This window comes from Pichia membranifaciens (assembly GCF_001661235.1).
Source record: "Pichia membranifaciens NRRL Y-2026 unplaced genomic scaffold PICMEscaffold_4, whole genome shotgun sequence".
In the NCBI taxonomy this organism is placed as follows: domain Eukaryota; kingdom Fungi; phylum Ascomycota; class Pichiomycetes; order Pichiales; family Pichiaceae; genus Pichia; species Pichia membranifaciens.
Genome location: NW_017566985.1, coordinates 328,125 through 343,982, shown reverse-complemented (window position 1 = coordinate 343,982; position 15,858 = coordinate 328,125). Strand labels below are relative to the sequence as shown.

Sequence of the window (15,858 nt, the reverse complement as noted above, 5' to 3'; positions counted from 1 at the left end):
TAGTTCTACCAACGTTGCCGTTACTGCTGTGTTGTTGCGAGTGATAGTGGTTAAGCCGGTTCCGCTACCTGCATAGCGCCAACCCCCCGTCTAGGGTCAGACTACCCTTTCAACTTTGCTAGCCACTGCGCCGACAGCAAAATTATCTCCGCTGAAACTGGGAAAGCTGTTACAGTTGAAGCAGTCCCGAGACAACCTACATCAAGCCTCCAGGCACCCTGCCACATACTCGGAGCACCGACAAGCTTTTTCTGGACTCCCCGATCATCTTTGCCGCAAACCCAGACTCTTGATACTTTCACGATCTCCCTAACACCAAAATTTATTACTTAGATGGCAGTTAAGCAGCCAGTCGCCAACGACGAGGTGTCGCATGAGAACAGCAGATCGGAACAGGACAACAGGGCTTCTAAGCATGACAGGTCTTCCAGAGCGTGTCTGGTGTGTAGACAACGGAAGGTGAAGTGCGATGCATTGGAATGCTACCCAGATAAGTGCACAAATTGCGTCCAGTTCAATATTAAAAATTGTTTTCTACCTGCCCCTAAGAAGAGGAAAAGTAAGAAAATAGAGGAGCTGCTGAAGACAAACTTGTCTCTCCAAAATTCCCCCAACTCAAGTGACTTATCCGGAGATGCGACCTTCTTGAACATTAGCACAGATGGCCCCTACCCCTCATTCGTTGGTGAAGACATACAGCGCAAACACCCTGACCTGGCTGAAATTCAGTTGGACCCAGCCAGAGTATTGAAATATATCCCAGGCTCGGTGGAAAGAAATGCCGACTTTACAGACTGGATCAGACCTTTTATGGGCACTGTTTTGAAATCTTTCCTATCAGAACACTCAAATAATCCTACAGGTTACACCAAGATTAATGCTACAGAGTATTCACATTTGGTGCAGTCAGGATGCTTTCTTTTGCCAGCACCCGATGTATGTTGGAAATGGATCAATGCTTTTTTTACCACCAGATTGTGCCAGTACCCGATTCTTATTGAAAGCACATTCCGGGAAGAATACAAGGACTTAACCAACCCTCCAAGCTTGCTATTGTTACATTCTATAATATACTGTGGTGCAAAGTACTATGACGATCCTTCATGGTCTACTGCTGAAAGATTGGCTCATATTGAGAAAACTGAGATTTTATACACTAGAGCCCTGACTTTTTACGACAAAAAAATCGAGATGGATTTGTTGTGTCAACTACAATCATTATTGATGATGGCAAACTATAAGACTGCTAATGATCAATGCCTAAGAGCAGATCCTTTTTTATCAGAGTTTCGCTAGACTTGTGCTACGCTCTTGGCATTCAAAAGAACCCCGACCTTTTACCAAATGTTTCTGAGCTAAATAAAAAATTATACAAGAGAATTTGGTGGTCCCTTTTTATCACTGATACGGTTTACTCATTTGTTTTTTGTAAACCATGGTCAATTAATGAGAGCGTCATTTCTGCTGTTCCAATGATAACAAAAGAAGATTTGAGAGAGGATCCTAATGATCCATCTGATGATCAAACTTACGAGACCTTGTATTTCATAAATCGAGTCAAACTCACCATATGCATTCGTAAAATTTGTGACAATATGAACCAGATGAATCGTCAGCCACCAAAAGCGGGCGTTCCCCGCTCAAATTGCATGGGGGAATGTGAACAGATGATGAGAGAGTGGATCGAGCAATTGCCGACTTCCTTACTCTTCAGGATAAACTCTCCAGCAAATAATGCCTTCAATGCATCTCTATCGTTAGAGTACTACAGTATTTTACTCTTACTATACAGAATGTATTTTTTGAATTCTTTGAAGCCTCAAAATAAGGACCAGAGTTTCTCATCTTGGGGTATTGTTTTTAAAGCTGCACACATGGTTGCTTTGATTGCGAAATATGCCCTTGAAAACAATTGCATTTCTTTCTGTCAAATGTTGCTACCATTTGCGATGAACATCGCCGGATTGATGATGATTTATCACCTTTATAATAAGGACAAAAAGGTACATAATATTGTCAAGCAGGATATAGAGATTTTTTTGGAGGTACTCTATGGTGTTTCATACAAGTATTTCTATGCCCGTCTTACTTATTTCTATTTGAAGACTATCTATGAAGATAAGTCTATGCAAGCCAAGATGCTAAATGCGATGTTACAGGAAAACCGGTTGCCTGTTCCAAAAATAACGGCAACTGAGCTTTCGAATGATGATGATAATACGAGCTACCAATCTGTTCATACAAGGGCAGAGAAAAATAATAGCAATGAAGTGAACGTTGGTCATGGGATCGACGAAGAGCAACAGAATTGTATTCTTGGTAAAACTACTAGTATTATTGGTGCCAAAGCAGAACAACAATCAAAGGGAGAGATATCAAACGATGACGAACTTAAAGCTTCTTTGACCAATGTTCCTGTGAACTCAATATTGTATAATAACAGCCACAACCTCAGAATGCCAGAAATAATGAGTTTTAACACAGCACAAAAACTTCCGAATGGTAAACGAAGAAGTTTGGAATCGAGATCTACTTCCATGTCATCTACTAGTGCCTTTTTGAACTCGCATTCCCAGATTCTGCCGCTTCCTGTAATGGAAAATCAGATGTCCTCGTCTCAAAGTCCTCTTCCATTTGTGACCACCCCAAGCAACTACAGCGCTCAATATGGTCCTTCTTTTATCCCGCCGAATATTATACCTCCACGAGATCCGCCTTTCATGAACTTCAGACACACCCCTATAGAGGTCAAACCCAGCCCAATGCTGAATCTGAATCTGCGCCCTGCACAACAGCACGTAACACCAGCTATCACAACAAACATCGGTCTCGCAGATAACATGCGATCAGGGACACCAGGATTGTTTCAAGCTCCCCATGATGTTGCTAACGTCAATAACGTTTCCAGTTTTGCACAACCAAACCTTGTTGATTCTCCGTCTAGATATACCCCTGAAATTCCAAATGTACGACATAATCCCTCCGATAACAGTGCAAATGTAAACTATAACCATAATATCTACCCTCCACCAGTCACTAGCCTGAGAAACAATATGGCCAATAACAACAATAACCAGCTCATGGTACCCGTTCCTCAGAATGCTGGCAGCGAATCTGCCAACGGCAATACCGAAAATATCAAGCAAAGAGCCTACTATGGTGACAGCCATCACGTGCTAAGCCAGAAATTTGATCTAGTCATGCCCCCAGATGTGCTTCCTGGCATTGATACTTCGAACTGGCATCCAGAGTTTGATACCTCGTTGCTTCCCTTTTCTGAAGTCGATCAAATCCCGCCAACCTTTGATTTTGACATGGACTTACCACTTTGAAATTGTGTAATCTGTTCATACAGACTCACATAAACCAGCCCAAAACACTGCGAGGCATGTTTGCCTAACTATTTCAGCAAATATGCCTGTTTTCCTGTAATAATGTACTATATACTATTAATAAAAAGAACACCAGCCGGTCACGTGCCAGCGGAGATATAAGTTCTTGAGGCCGAGAAGATAGAAATTACCGCTTTAGTCGTAAACGGAACCTGAGAGACCAACAACTGGACATGTGTGTGTCCTCAGGTTGCCTCTGTCTGCTCTACGAAACCAACGGGAAACTTTACAATCCCAGTAACAGGACGAACGCTGAATACAATGCTTATGTTCAAAACTGGGTTGTTACGTTTTCAAGGGGCTGCAACCTCAGGTCTTTTCTCACCATTGCGGACCTTCAATGCCGCTAGGCAGGTGACGGCATCACCACGACTGTTTTCTAGTAAGATATTGGACAAGATTGCTGTAAGAAACCTCTTTCATGCACAAACTTTTTCAGCAAAGAAGAGCTCTACAGCTGGAAGCCTTTTTCTGGGAAACCGGCACCTCAGGTGGCATTCGACTAGGACTCCGGGGAAAAAGGATGCTGGGAATGCGGATGAAACCGGCAAGAAAGAAGAGGCCAAGAAGGCTGGGTCTCTGGACGAGATCATAGAGTTGTTGAAGTTGTTGAAAGACGAGTGGCCAACATTGCTTTTTGCAATGCTTTGCTTGTGCTTCAGCTCCGCCGTGAGTATGCTTTTCCCTACTATCGTTGGTAAGATTATCGACACTGCGAAACCTGACGGCGACCCTAGTGAGGAAGATGAAGATATAGGAAATTTCAAGGTTCCTAAAGTTATTGATATCATGTCATATGAGATACCCATTAACGTGTTCTATGGTTCTTTGATTTGTATTTTCGCTGTTGGCTCGATGGCTAACTTCGGCAGAATTATTCTGCTGAGGAAAGTGGGTGAAAGAATTATGGCAAAACTCAGAGTTGATATTGAAAAGAACATTTTTTACCAGTCCTCCAAATTTTGGGACAAATATAAGAGTGGAGATTTGATTTCCCGTCTTGTCAATGATTCCACCGTAGTTACAAGATCAGTCACCCAGAATGTATCCGATGGTTTGAGATCAACCATCAGTGGGTTCGTTGGTGTTGCTATGATGCTTACAATTTCGGTCAAGCTGACAGGATATATGTTTCTGATTTTTCCTGTTCTTTTGTTCATTGCGTTGGTATTTGGTAGAAGGGTCAAGAAAGTCTCAAGGGAAATTCAGCAACAATTAGGTTCGTTGACAAAGGTCTCCGAGGAACAATTTAGCTTTGTGAAGACAATCCAAAGTTTTAATAATGAGAACTATGAAGTGTCCAAGTTTAAGAAGGAAGTGACGAAATTGTATGATTTATCAGTCTATGAAGGTAAACTCAACGGCTATTTCTATTCTGGAAATGGATTCATTGGTAACTCCTTTTTAGTTTGCCTACTTTCTGTCGGTGTTTGGATGGTTAGACAGGGTGAGCTGTCCATCGGGGAATTGTCATCTTACTTGATGTACACAATCTACAGTGCATCAAGTGTATATTCCTTATCCAACTTTTACTCTGAACTAATGAAAGGTGTTGGTGCCTCAGAACGTGTCTTTGAACTATTAAAACTGAAGCCCGATATTGATCCTTACGTTGGGAAAAAGGCTTCTGCAGATGGTGACATTGTTTTTGAGAACATCAAATTCCATTATCCAACCAGAACTAATCATCAAGTATTTGACGGATTGAACTTAGTTTTAAATAAAGGTGACCATGTTTGTTTAGTGGGCCCCTCTGGTTGCGGTAAAAGTACCGTCACCCAACTATTACTGAGATACTATGATCCAGATTCAGGTAAAATATACGTCAATGGTAATGATTTGTCTGAATTGAGCTTGGCTAATTTTAGAGAACAGGCCGGAATTGTCCAACAAGAACCAATGCTATTTTCTGGAACTTTGAGAGAAAACATTGTTTATGGTAAAAGAGATGCGAGTGAGGATGATGTTCGGAGAGTATGTGATCTTGCTAACTGTACTACATTCATCAATAATTTCCCTGATAAGCTTGAAACAAAGATTGGTGCTAAGGGAGCTCAACTGAGTGGTGGACAAAAGCAGAGAATTGCCTTAGCAAGAACTTTACTGCTAGGTGCCGAAGTATCCGAAAAGGTGAAAAAGAACATGAGCAACCTAGATGTGTTTGGGGAAGATGGTGAGATACTTTTAGGTCCAAGTGTTTTGATTCTTGACGAAGCAACTTCAGCGCTAGATGCTCACTCAGAGGAAGCCATAAAGAAAACGCTTCAGTTGAGACATAAGGCTGGTTTGACCACAATTTCCATTGCACATAGGTTGAGTACCATAAACATGAGTAACAGAGTAATTGTATTTTCGCAACATGGCGACATTGTGGCTGATGGATCCTTTACACAAATGATCAATAACCCAAATAGTGAATTGAATAAATTGTTGAATAAGAGTTCCAAAGGTGATAATACAGAAATCGATCTAACGAAGAAGGAGAAGCTCGAAGAAGAATTAGAAGGGGAAAACGAGGAAGATGAAACCAAGGCGGAGACAGATGATACACAAATGGTATCAAACAAGAAGTAGAAGAAATCCATAGACATGCCCACAGATGGTTAATGCTGCGACAAATCTTTTGGAAAGGTCCATGAGATATCATTATACTTGTGTAAATAGAAAAACTGTACGAACATTTTGTCTATAATTAAAGTTTGTTACTTGCCGATTACGATTTTATATGAATATACACTAAAGATTGATGTTTTAGAACGATGATCAATGTGGGTCACCGCTATCTGTTATCTCCCACAGTGCGTACTTTCCCTCTTGTGAAAAGACGACAATATCATTTGCTCCGTCATCCACGAAGTAATGCTCTCCTGCGCTATTGTACGATCGTGATACGTTTTTAACTCCATATGAAAATAATGCGAACCAGTCCAACCTACTGGAAACATGACTGAAAACTAGTTTTTGCACCTTTGAGCTGATTAAGGTCTTGTCAATAGAGAGGACAGCAAAGTCGCTCCTTTTGGAAGACTCTAACATTGTAGGATACCTTGAAATGAAAGGGTCCACTTCTTGCCGCAACTGTAGTCCACCGATAGATGCATATGAAAGCCATTCAAGGGTTTCGGCGAGGGTGTCTTCATCTTTAGTGATAGTCAGATCCGGATGCAAGACTTGATTATACCGAAAAACCCGAGATTCAACTTCTCTATTACCGAGTAGCGTGATACCTTCTTCCTCCAGTTTGGGTACCAGTTGTGTATCAATGTTGTCAGACTCTGAAGTTAATGTGAACTTGAAAACATCCACACTGACGTTTTCCGCATACCATAGCAAACGGATCTCGTTTTTCCTATTAAGTTTAACGTTATTTTCAAAATTTAACATATCAAAATTGTGGATATACATCTGGCTTTTCAAATTTTTATTTCCCCTTGAAAAAGCTGACAATTTACATTGAAGTCCAGACTTAAGATAACTGTCTGACCGAAGCTTAAGCGTCAAATTCCCCTTAGTTACGCAGATACTGTTGTCATGCGTGATGTCTTTATCTAGTGTAACCAGTTTCAATGCACTCCTTTGCTCCACATTGAGCCGCAATAAAAATCCAAGAAGCTGAGATAAATTAGCTTCTCCTAGTATCTTTTTCAGCTTCATCTGTGCTTGGACGTCTGATTTTATTTGTTCCAAATCAGAGCCTCTCACCAATAGGTCAACTTTGTTCACGAAATTGTGGGAATCCAACAATTTCTCGACTTTGGTCACAGCAGTTGCATTGAAATTACCGCCACTAACAGTGCTATGACACACCAAATATTCTTTCATTACTATAAGCAATCTGCACACCCTATTCTTCTTTTTAAATGTTCCGAATAACTCGTTGCTCCGATCTTCTTTTCGTCTACCAAAAAATGTTTTGTTGAGTTCATGTTACCATTGCAACAGAAATTGATGTCGCGCAGCGGATGCGTCATTCGTGCTCTGCCTATTGTGATACGCCAGGGTCTGAGGATCTAGAGGACTGAAAGCGGGAGAGAAGACAGAGAGGAAGATGGGAAAGATGTAATAAGATAGGAGGGAGTAAGTTTGAGAGAGGTAAAAGGAAGATACCAAAAACCCAATAACAAGCAGAGAAGAAAAAGTTGGGAGAGAAACGTCAAACAAACACGCACACAGTAGACCACGTCCAAACTAATTCAACCTGAAAGATGACTGCGAAATATAAGGTGGTTGAATCACAGAGTGAAAATCCGCTATCCAAAATCGTTCCAGGACAGACCATAGTGGAGGTTCCGGAATTTGAATTAGAATGTGGCGATATCCTGTACAAAGTGCCTGTCGCATACAAAAGCTGGGGAAAGCTCAATGAGAAGGGAGACAATTGCATGATCATTTGTCATGCGTTGACGGGGTCTGCAGATGTTTCCGATTGGTGGGGCCCATTGCTCGGCAGAGGAAAGGCTTTTGATCCAACCAAGTTTTTCATAATTTGTCTAAACTCATTAGGATCTCCATATGGTACTGCTTCTCCCCTGACGACCGATTACGAGTTTGGTGAAAGTGAAAGATACGGTCCAGAGTTCCCATTAAGCACGGTCAGAGACGACGTCAACCTCCACAAGCTGGTTCTCGATTCCTTGGGTGTCAAACAATGTGCAATCTGTATTGGTGGCTCTATGGGAGGTATGCTTGCCCTAGAGTGGACCTTCGTTGACGACGGAAAGTACGTCAAGAATTTGGTGGCTTTGGCTACAAGTGCTAAACACTCGGCATGGTGCATTTCGTGGAGCGAGGCTCAACGACAGTGCATCTATTCCGATGCTAAGTACGACGACGGTTACTATTCTCTGGATGACCCACCTAATGGTGGGTTGGGTGCTGCCAGAATGTCTGCATTGCTAACTTACAGATCTAGAAACTCTTTTGAAGCTAGATTTGGAAGGGAAGCCCCTACAAACAGACAAAAATTTAAAAGCACGACTAATATCAGCAATAGCATTGGCAACAACAGTAGCCAGGAACCCGAAGTAACAAGAGAAGAAAGCTCTGCAGTGGTAGACGAAGTGACAGAGCACGATAGAGAAGCCAACTGGAGAGTCCACAATGATGGAGCAAATAGAAAAAAGTCTTTTGAATCTTACCACACAAACAGCCGCTCCAACTCAATCTCATCTAATATAAGCGGCGATGATGCACGCTCTACGCTTTCGACCGTGACTTCTGTGGGAAGCACAGAAGTAGTTACAACGCAGAAGCCAAGATCAAGATCTCGTCGCTTACCACAACACTACTTTTCGGCACAATCGTATCTCAGATATCAAGCTCAAAAATTTGTTGGTCGCTTCGATGCAAACTGCTATATTGCAATTACTCGTAAGCTAGACACACACGATGTGGGTCGTGACAGACCAGAGTATGATAATGATACGGCAAAGGCCTTGCAGTCCAGAAAGCAACCTTCTCTTGTAATTGGTATCAGCTCTGATGCTCTCTTCACTTTAAGTGAGCAAATATTCATTGCTAAAAACCTTCCTAATTCTACTTTGAAGAAGATAAACTCGCCTGAGGGACACGATGCTTTCTTGTTAGAGTTTCACGAAATTAATGAGTTATTGCTGACGTTCGAGCGTGAAAATCTGAAGGATATCATGGAGAACAAGGGAAATAATGAAGAATGGAATGAAACTATAGATGAAGTTAAAGAAAGTGTGTTCGGGGAAGCTGAAGATGTTGCTCAATGGTAGACATGTTGCTTATCGTAGCAATACTGTGGAACTTTACAAACTTTTTGTACAACTATATATTTGCAAGCTTTACCTTAAAATTGTGTCGAAGTAAAAATACATCTTATAAAATACAAAATAGCGTTTAAAAATATAATATACTATAAAAAAAATCATTTCGCCCTTTAAACCAGTAACCAAGACCCATCGATATCAGTTCCATCATTAGAATCATCAAAGCCCTCTTGTTCATCATCTGCCAAATCTTGTTTATGTTTACTGATACTCAACTTAGTAGCATAATCCATCAAAACGTATATCGCATTTATGGCATTCTGAACTCCATTTTCTGACCTAATTTTTTCGCCCACAACTTTAGCCTTTTCTATTATTCTCTTATTTGTGGTGATTTCTCTCAAAGCTTTTGCCATATGCTTAGATTCTAATGACTTTAATGCCACACCGCATCCCAAATCTTCAACTCTGTTGGCATAGAACTTCTGGTCTCCAAAAAATGGTTTGATTATGGTAGGTAAACCAAATCTCAAAGACGCTCCTGTAGAGCCAGAACCACCATGGTGAACAGCTGCATCTATTTGAGTAAATAGCCAATCATGAGGAACATTACCAGAGTTGAAAATCTCGTCCGGCAAACCAATTTCAATGTCATTTTTGTTTTTCGATCCAAGTCTATCTGACCACCCTTTATTCAAAATGCATCTGACATCACTCTCCAAAACCGCATCAACAACAGCTTGTGTTAATTCCTTAGGGTTGTCAACGACAATAGATCCAAAACCAATGTAAACCAATTTTTTATCATCGTCCCTGGCTTTTTTTATAAAGTCGGTTAACTCTTTAGGAGGAACATAGCTCGCTGATTCATCCAAAAACCAGTAGCCTGTCACTTTGACCCACTCGGGGAAATCCACGGACGGCGGAAAAACAACTGGGGACATGTTGTATAAAAAAGGAACACTGTTTTGGTGCATGGCACCTAAATTGGTTTTGGGTAGTCCCAATGTCTGAACTCTCCACTTATTTACCTGATAGCAAGTTCCCCTCCAGTAACCGTTCTCAAAGGCAACGTGTGTCATATAATTGTATGCACCACCTAATTTTTGATCTGGAACCATAAAAGCATTGGGATATGCCCTGGTCCTTGTCCAAGGCATAGTAAATGCTCTAAAATATGGAATTTGTAACTTTTCAGCAATATGAATACCTGCTATAGATGATGGTGATTCAATTAAAACATCACAATCTTGACATGCTTTCCATGAGGTATTCAAAAGATCGTCAATCCAGTCTCTAAACTTCGCTTTTGCCTCTCTTATGAAAGAGTAATTGATAGACGGGTGTGATACCATAAGTGACATTAATTCAGATGGATCACCAGCAATGACATCAAAACCTATACCATAACTTTCTACCCACCCCTTGAACTCAGCATGTGTAACAATCTTCACCTTATGTCCTTCTTTCAAAAGCGCTTTACCTAAAGCAATATATGGCTGAACATCTCCCCTTGATCCAATGGTAAGAAGAGTAAATCTGTAAGGTTTGAAAGCTTTGAATTCTGCTTGCTTTAGTGGATGCTCCTCAACAATTATAGGCACGTTGAGTCCAACAGCATCCGTTAACTTGCTTTCAAACATTTTTAATCTAGCTGAGTTCAAACTTCCGGCACTTGAAGCTAAGTTTGGTTCAATATCATTTTCTGTTGCACTGCTTTCAGCACTCAACCTCTTATAAGAGTCCAAATTCTTCAGGATTTGAACTTCACAATCATCTCTAGCATCATGAGTTGAAAACTCAAAAAACAATTCCTCGTGTCCTCTAATAACAATGACTAAACCAAAATAACCAAATCTGAAACCACTCTCTTTGTTTACGTTTTCAATATCTGCCATAGGCAAAATCATGACGGTACTTGTCCCAGGAATTGTAGATCTGAAACATATCTCATGAGACCCGATGTATAATTTACCATATGTAGGAAGTCCTTTGAGCAAATATAAGTGATACGTAGCTATCAATTTCTCACTTTCGTTCAATGAAAACCTGTTGATAAATCTCTTTTGACAAGAGATTCTTTTGGCTTGGTCTCTAACAAAAAATGGGTCTTCTCCTTCTTTGACAAAAGAACTTTCTTCGTCAAAATGCATTACGGGTCCAGAGAATATAAGACTTTGAGTAAAAGAAGTAATGCCTTGCACAATCGATGACGTCCATCTATGAGGTTCTTTTTCAGGAACATGTTCATTTGTCGGATGCGTAGTATCAACAACTTTTTTGAGGCCAACCTTTGTGTCCAGATCTGGGACAATATGAATACTTTTTGAACGCCCTCTGAGCCTCGACGAAATTAAACTTTTAGCTTTACTTGGTATAAATTCGTGTTTTTGCACGTTAGTTGCTTCATCATCTTCAGCGGTACCAAATTGATCATCAATTTCGTCATCACCCTCATTACCTTCATCTTCATCTGAAGACAGAATAGAATCTCTGAATCCTTTGAGCTTCCCCTTTTTTTCTTTTGGTTTGAAATTTGTCAATTTAACGGATGAGCACGATTTCTTTATAATCTCAATTTTTGATTTCACCAGATCAGAGTTTCTAAGATCATCGTTATCATCAATCAGACTGCTAGATATCACAACTCCTGCTTTCTCAATGGCACTTTTAATATCTTCAACAGCGGCATCACCTTTCGAGAAGAACATCACAAAATAATCATCAATCGCAAACGATTCCGCATTTTCGATGACTTTGATCCTAAGGTTTTTTGTGACACCAACAACGGAAGTTAACTCCAAATCAATAACATTCTGTAATGGGATTTTGATAGCAACCTGGTCGCCTTTGTTTCGGGAGGAAAATATATGCTTTTTCAAGATTGTCACCCATGATCTGGCAACATCGTGATTGTCGGCTTGGAACCAGTGGGTTCTTTTCTCTGTTACAATTCTTATCCATACAGGTACGACAGGGTTTGAATTTTTGGAGGATCCATAAATCTCGGCTCTCAATGCTGTTCTGAGATCGATTACCAATTCAGGGAAATATAGATCTTTAGGAGAGGAATAGACTGAGAATGTATTTTCTCTCAAAATAATCCATTTTCTATGCATCCTCAGAGAATGAAATGATTTAACCGATAAAGAGCCACTTTTAGAAATACCACCCTTGTTGCGTTTTGGTAAGAAGGCAAAAAATAGGATGTTGTTGTCTGTGATATAAAGATGTCCCTGCAATAGGACGTCTCCCATCAACCAGCACGGATAATCACCAATAAAAGCTTCCGATTGACTTATATCAAAAGTTTCTCTCAACTTTCTAGATATTGCGTGAGCTTTATTTTCCAACACTTCAGGTTGATCACCTGGCTTGGCATTGTCAGTCACCTTTTTGGCTACCGATACTTCAAATTTCGAATTAATCCCGTCTCCATCAAACGTAACATGATGTTTACCCTCTGCTGGAGCTATCGTGTTACCGCTATAAACGGAAGGAGTATCTGTAGGGGTTGAAATACCAGATATTGCGTCTGAATCATCGTCGTTATCAAGGACTTGCAAATGAGTTGCATCATCTGGTGGACCTAATTCTCCATCTGTAGAGGAGTCTGCACTTGTAAAGTCTTTATTCCGAATAGACTCAACTTCCCTATCTTCATCTTCAATATCTTGGAAACCGGCATACATACTCGCTGCAGTTAAAAAACCGGCAAAACTCCGGGAGATTCCTTCCACTGTTGGCTCTTCAACTTTATCGCTGGAAATTCTGTGCATTATTGGAGAACCGATGGCAGCAACTCCTGATTTGATTGGACTCAAAGAGTGCTTGGATATTGAATTGATAAATCTCTGGGGAGACATCGCTTGCCGTCTAGCCTCCAAACTCCGACTTGAAGCGGATGAAGATGTTCTACGATGACGTAGAGAAAGCCTTGATCTCGTGTTCTCCGGAGATAGTTCTTTCCCTTGACTTTTCCTCAAATCACTGATCCCATCCTCACCATCCTCATCATCATTATCACTATCGCTATTTCTAATCGCAGTTGCATCTTCATTTTGGCCTTCGTAATCGCTATTGTTATCACTCACAAGCGAGAGACTGTCATCATCTTCTCTATCGAGATCATTGACGAGGTCCCTTTCATCGTCAATTCCGCCATCTTCCGTTTCTTCATGGCTTCTTAGTCTTGCCAAGTTCTTATCTATCAGGCTTCTTTTAGCACCCTTGGGAAATCTCAGTGCAGAGCTCAACAAGTGTTGTGCAGGGGTGACCATCAGCATTGGCCCTGCCTTCAAAACATTCAAATTCTTATTTAATTGTGCATCGAGACCAGAAACAGCAGACTTTGCACTACATTCACAAGCTTCACTTGATCCCAACTCCTTTTTAAAACCTGCCGTAGTCCCAGTTGAACTGTTGTCTGCCCCAGGGTTGCCCGTGCTGTTGTCACCGATACCCACACTTGAGTGGGTTTTTCTCGATTTCTTATCTTTGTCCATCCCTTCTGTTCTTGCGGAACTCGAATGACAAACTAGACTTTCAGTTTTGACAGCTCTTCAGGGTAATATTACGTTATAGACTAGAGTAATTATTGCCATCTCTTATTTGCGTTCTTCCCTATACTCTCTCTTGATAGAAAAGGCAAGATCGGGGATGGGATCTTGCAACTAGTCCCCCAATTTTTTTGTCTACTGTGCTTCCGCATCTGAGATAGAAAAAACCATAATCTCATCGTGTACATCCGAGCTCCGGGGCGTTGCCAGCTATTGTGCTGCTCTACGAAGTTTATCGCTCATGGTTAATATCACAATTATACAAGTCTCATTTATAAACAGAGGCGGAGAACCTGTAACTCACTGCCCAAAAGCCTTTACGTAGTTTAGTCGGTCATCTACCTCGAGAATCAACTCCCTCATGTTCCGAAGCTCGTATCGGCCAAATAAGAAAGAGATCATTCCGTTTACTACCCCGGTCACAAAAATGATGCAGCCAAAAAAGTAAAAGAGGATGGATGACCACGGTGCACGGTAGGATACCACTGTGATGACAGGAAGGAAGGCCAACGTCACAGCAAAGGAAATCACAAAATGCCACATTCTCCATTTCCTCTGCCAAACCAAGGTAGTCTCCATGTATTCGCTGACAAGGTCTTTCAAATCAAAGTATACCTGTAACAACTTCTCATTTGAACCACTTCTGGAGGTAGCTAAGACGGTTGTAGCAGTAGCCTCAGAGTCACTAATGACTTTTTTCTTGAACCGGAAGGTTGCCGAGTATGCAAAGTGGTCTGAATACGACCCAATGCTTGGTATCTTCTCCGTAAATCGGACGCTAGCTTGCACAGGTTCTAGTAAGTTTGAGTCAATCAAAGCATAATCTAACCTGCAGGCCTCGTCAGGTCTCCGATGCGCTCTCCAGGTGTTGAGTATCGAGTCGCAGGTGGTGGCTGCTCGAATTATTTGTTCCCAAGGATCCATTGATTTCACCAGTTCCAAGTCAGTTTGACCATTTAACAATTCCCAGCTGTCTTTCAAACCTGCATCTATCTCTAATATTCTATAGGGCAAAGATCCCGGTCTCGAATTCAAATCACCGACCAATATCACCGCGTGGCCTGCTAATTTAAGTTCCTCCACAATAACAGATATTTCCCAAGCCTGACACGATCTATGAGCCTCATACGCTGCGTCTCCGCTGGCTGCATATGGTGCATGCATGTGCGAATTTAGGAGAGCAACTGTTGTCTCATCAGATAAAACCAAGATTGTCACGGCCACGCTTTTCCCGACGTACCAATCGCCCCTAAAAAATGCCGATGGACGTCCGTTAACTGGAAACCTGTACAAAAACGTCTTTTTAATTGGAAACTTAGACAAAACTGCCAACCCGGGTCCCGATAAAATTCCCGATGAAAACCATCTGCGAAATGGATATTTAGCTGCACAAACCCGGTCTAGATATTCCCAATCTTCCTTCGACCAAACTTCCTGTAGTGCCACAATGTCATAATCATCCACATCCGATGATGATGATGGGGGTGATACGGCAACTGGAGCAGAAGTGCCAGCTACTATCGATGGTGGTGATGTTGAAGACGTGAACAGATTGACATCACTTTTTGCCAACCGATCGGCAATGGCAACTAGTCTCTCTTTTCTAAATGTTGAAACATATTTCAAGCCCCACGTATTAAACGTCAGTAGCTTAAAAGTGTTTACAGCGCCTGATCCATTATCAGAGAGCGCCATGGTGCTCAGCGAGTCTGTGTGAACAAGTTTCATCTTATTGTCCTGAAGATATTTGTGGCCGTCCTTCCGAGACTGAAGCTTGTTCGTCTCCCTCAGGTCACTGAGTGAAGTAGTCGATTGCATAGGCTGAGTAATTTATAATCTGTCTACTAGAGTTTCAAAGATACTACCTGTTGTAACTTTACCCTTTTGACCAAGGATCTCAAGCGCTGAGCACAGCTTTCCATTTTTGTATTATCAACAACATAACGGTTCTTTGCCTCCCAAAAATCGCGTTGACGAGCCTCTCTGCTCACGTGATTTTATATATGTCTTTAAAATTCACTTCCATGGAGGAGAGGAAAGGAAAGAGAATGAGAGGAAAAGGGACCACGGAATTATAGAACAACGTTCATATTTCTATTAAAAACCATTACACTGACTACATATTATATCGAATGTATGAACTGTAGTATGGAGGACACCTGAACCATCCAC

The 15,858-nt window shown here is 41.3% G+C and overlaps 7 protein-coding genes across 7 annotated transcripts; 4 read left to right on the top strand and 3 right to left on the bottom strand.

Moving 5' to 3' along the window:
• Positions 1–13: 13 nt before the first annotated feature.
• PICMEDRAFT_178719 (hypothetical protein) lies at positions 14–1,296 on the top strand (the record flags this gene model as incomplete). The annotated part of the gene is made up of 1 exon (XM_019161786.1): positions 14–1,296. Exon 1 carries the CDS (start codon positions 334–336, stop codon positions 1,294–1,296), a length of 963 nt encoding a protein of 320 aa, XP_019016771.1. The 5' UTR covers positions 14–333.
• Positions 1,257–3,332, top strand: PICMEDRAFT_59308 (hypothetical protein; the record flags this gene model as incomplete). The annotated part of the gene is made up of 1 exon (XM_019163355.1): positions 1,257–3,332. One exon carries the CDS (start codon positions 1,257–1,259, stop codon positions 3,330–3,332), a length of 2,076 nt encoding a protein of 691 aa, XP_019016770.1.
• A 249-nt stretch (positions 3,333–3,581) lies between these two features.
• Positions 3,582–6,341, top strand: PICMEDRAFT_16949 (hypothetical protein). Its single transcript, XM_019161406.1, has one exon. The coding sequence runs from the start codon at positions 3,654–3,656 to the stop codon at positions 5,964–5,966; it is 2,313 nt and encodes a 770-aa protein (XP_019016769.1). The 5' UTR covers positions 3,582–3,653; the 3' UTR covers positions 5,967–6,341.
• Positions 6,156–7,214, bottom strand: PICMEDRAFT_73168 (hypothetical protein; the record flags this gene model as incomplete). The annotated part of the gene is made up of 1 exon (XM_019164403.1): positions 6,156–7,214. One exon carries the CDS (start codon positions 7,212–7,214, stop codon positions 6,156–6,158), a length of 1,059 nt encoding a protein of 352 aa, XP_019016768.1.
• Positions 7,215–7,391: 177 nt separating this feature from the next.
• PICMEDRAFT_16948 (hypothetical protein) lies at positions 7,392–9,281 on the top strand. The gene has a single exon (XM_019161405.1). It carries the CDS (start codon positions 7,598–7,600, stop codon positions 9,131–9,133), a length of 1,536 nt encoding a protein of 511 aa, XP_019016767.1. The 5' UTR covers positions 7,392–7,597; the 3' UTR covers positions 9,134–9,281.
• A 16-nt stretch (positions 9,282–9,297) lies between these two features.
• Positions 9,298–13,407, bottom strand: PICMEDRAFT_34457 (hypothetical protein; the record flags this gene model as incomplete). The annotated part of the gene is made up of 2 exons (XM_019162886.1): positions 9,298–11,357; positions 11,451–13,407. The coding sequence occupies 2 exons, from the start codon at positions 13,405–13,407 to the stop codon at positions 9,298–9,300; spliced, it is 4,017 nt and encodes a 1,338-aa protein (XP_019016766.1).
• A 508-nt stretch (positions 13,408–13,915) lies between these two features.
• Positions 13,916–15,554, bottom strand: PICMEDRAFT_16947 (hypothetical protein). Its single transcript, XM_019161404.1, has one exon. The coding sequence runs from the start codon at positions 15,379–15,381 to the stop codon at positions 13,987–13,989; it is 1,395 nt and encodes a 464-aa protein (XP_019016765.1). The 5' UTR covers positions 15,382–15,554; the 3' UTR covers positions 13,916–13,986.
• Between the last annotated feature and the right edge of the window lie 304 nt (positions 15,555–15,858).

Bases quoted from the DNA above. Each gene is read 5' to 3' on its own strand.
- PICMEDRAFT_16948 (XM_019161405.1), top strand. From the start codon at position 7,598: ATGACTGCGAAATATAAGGTGGTTGAATCACAGAGTGAAAATCCGCTA.
- PICMEDRAFT_16947 (XM_019161404.1), bottom strand. From the start codon at position 15,381: ATGGCGCTCTCTGATAATGGATCAGGCGCTGTAAACACTTTTAAGCTA.
- PICMEDRAFT_16949 (XM_019161406.1), top strand. From the start codon at position 3,654: ATGCTTATGTTCAAAACTGGGTTGTTACGTTTTCAAGGGGCTGCAACC.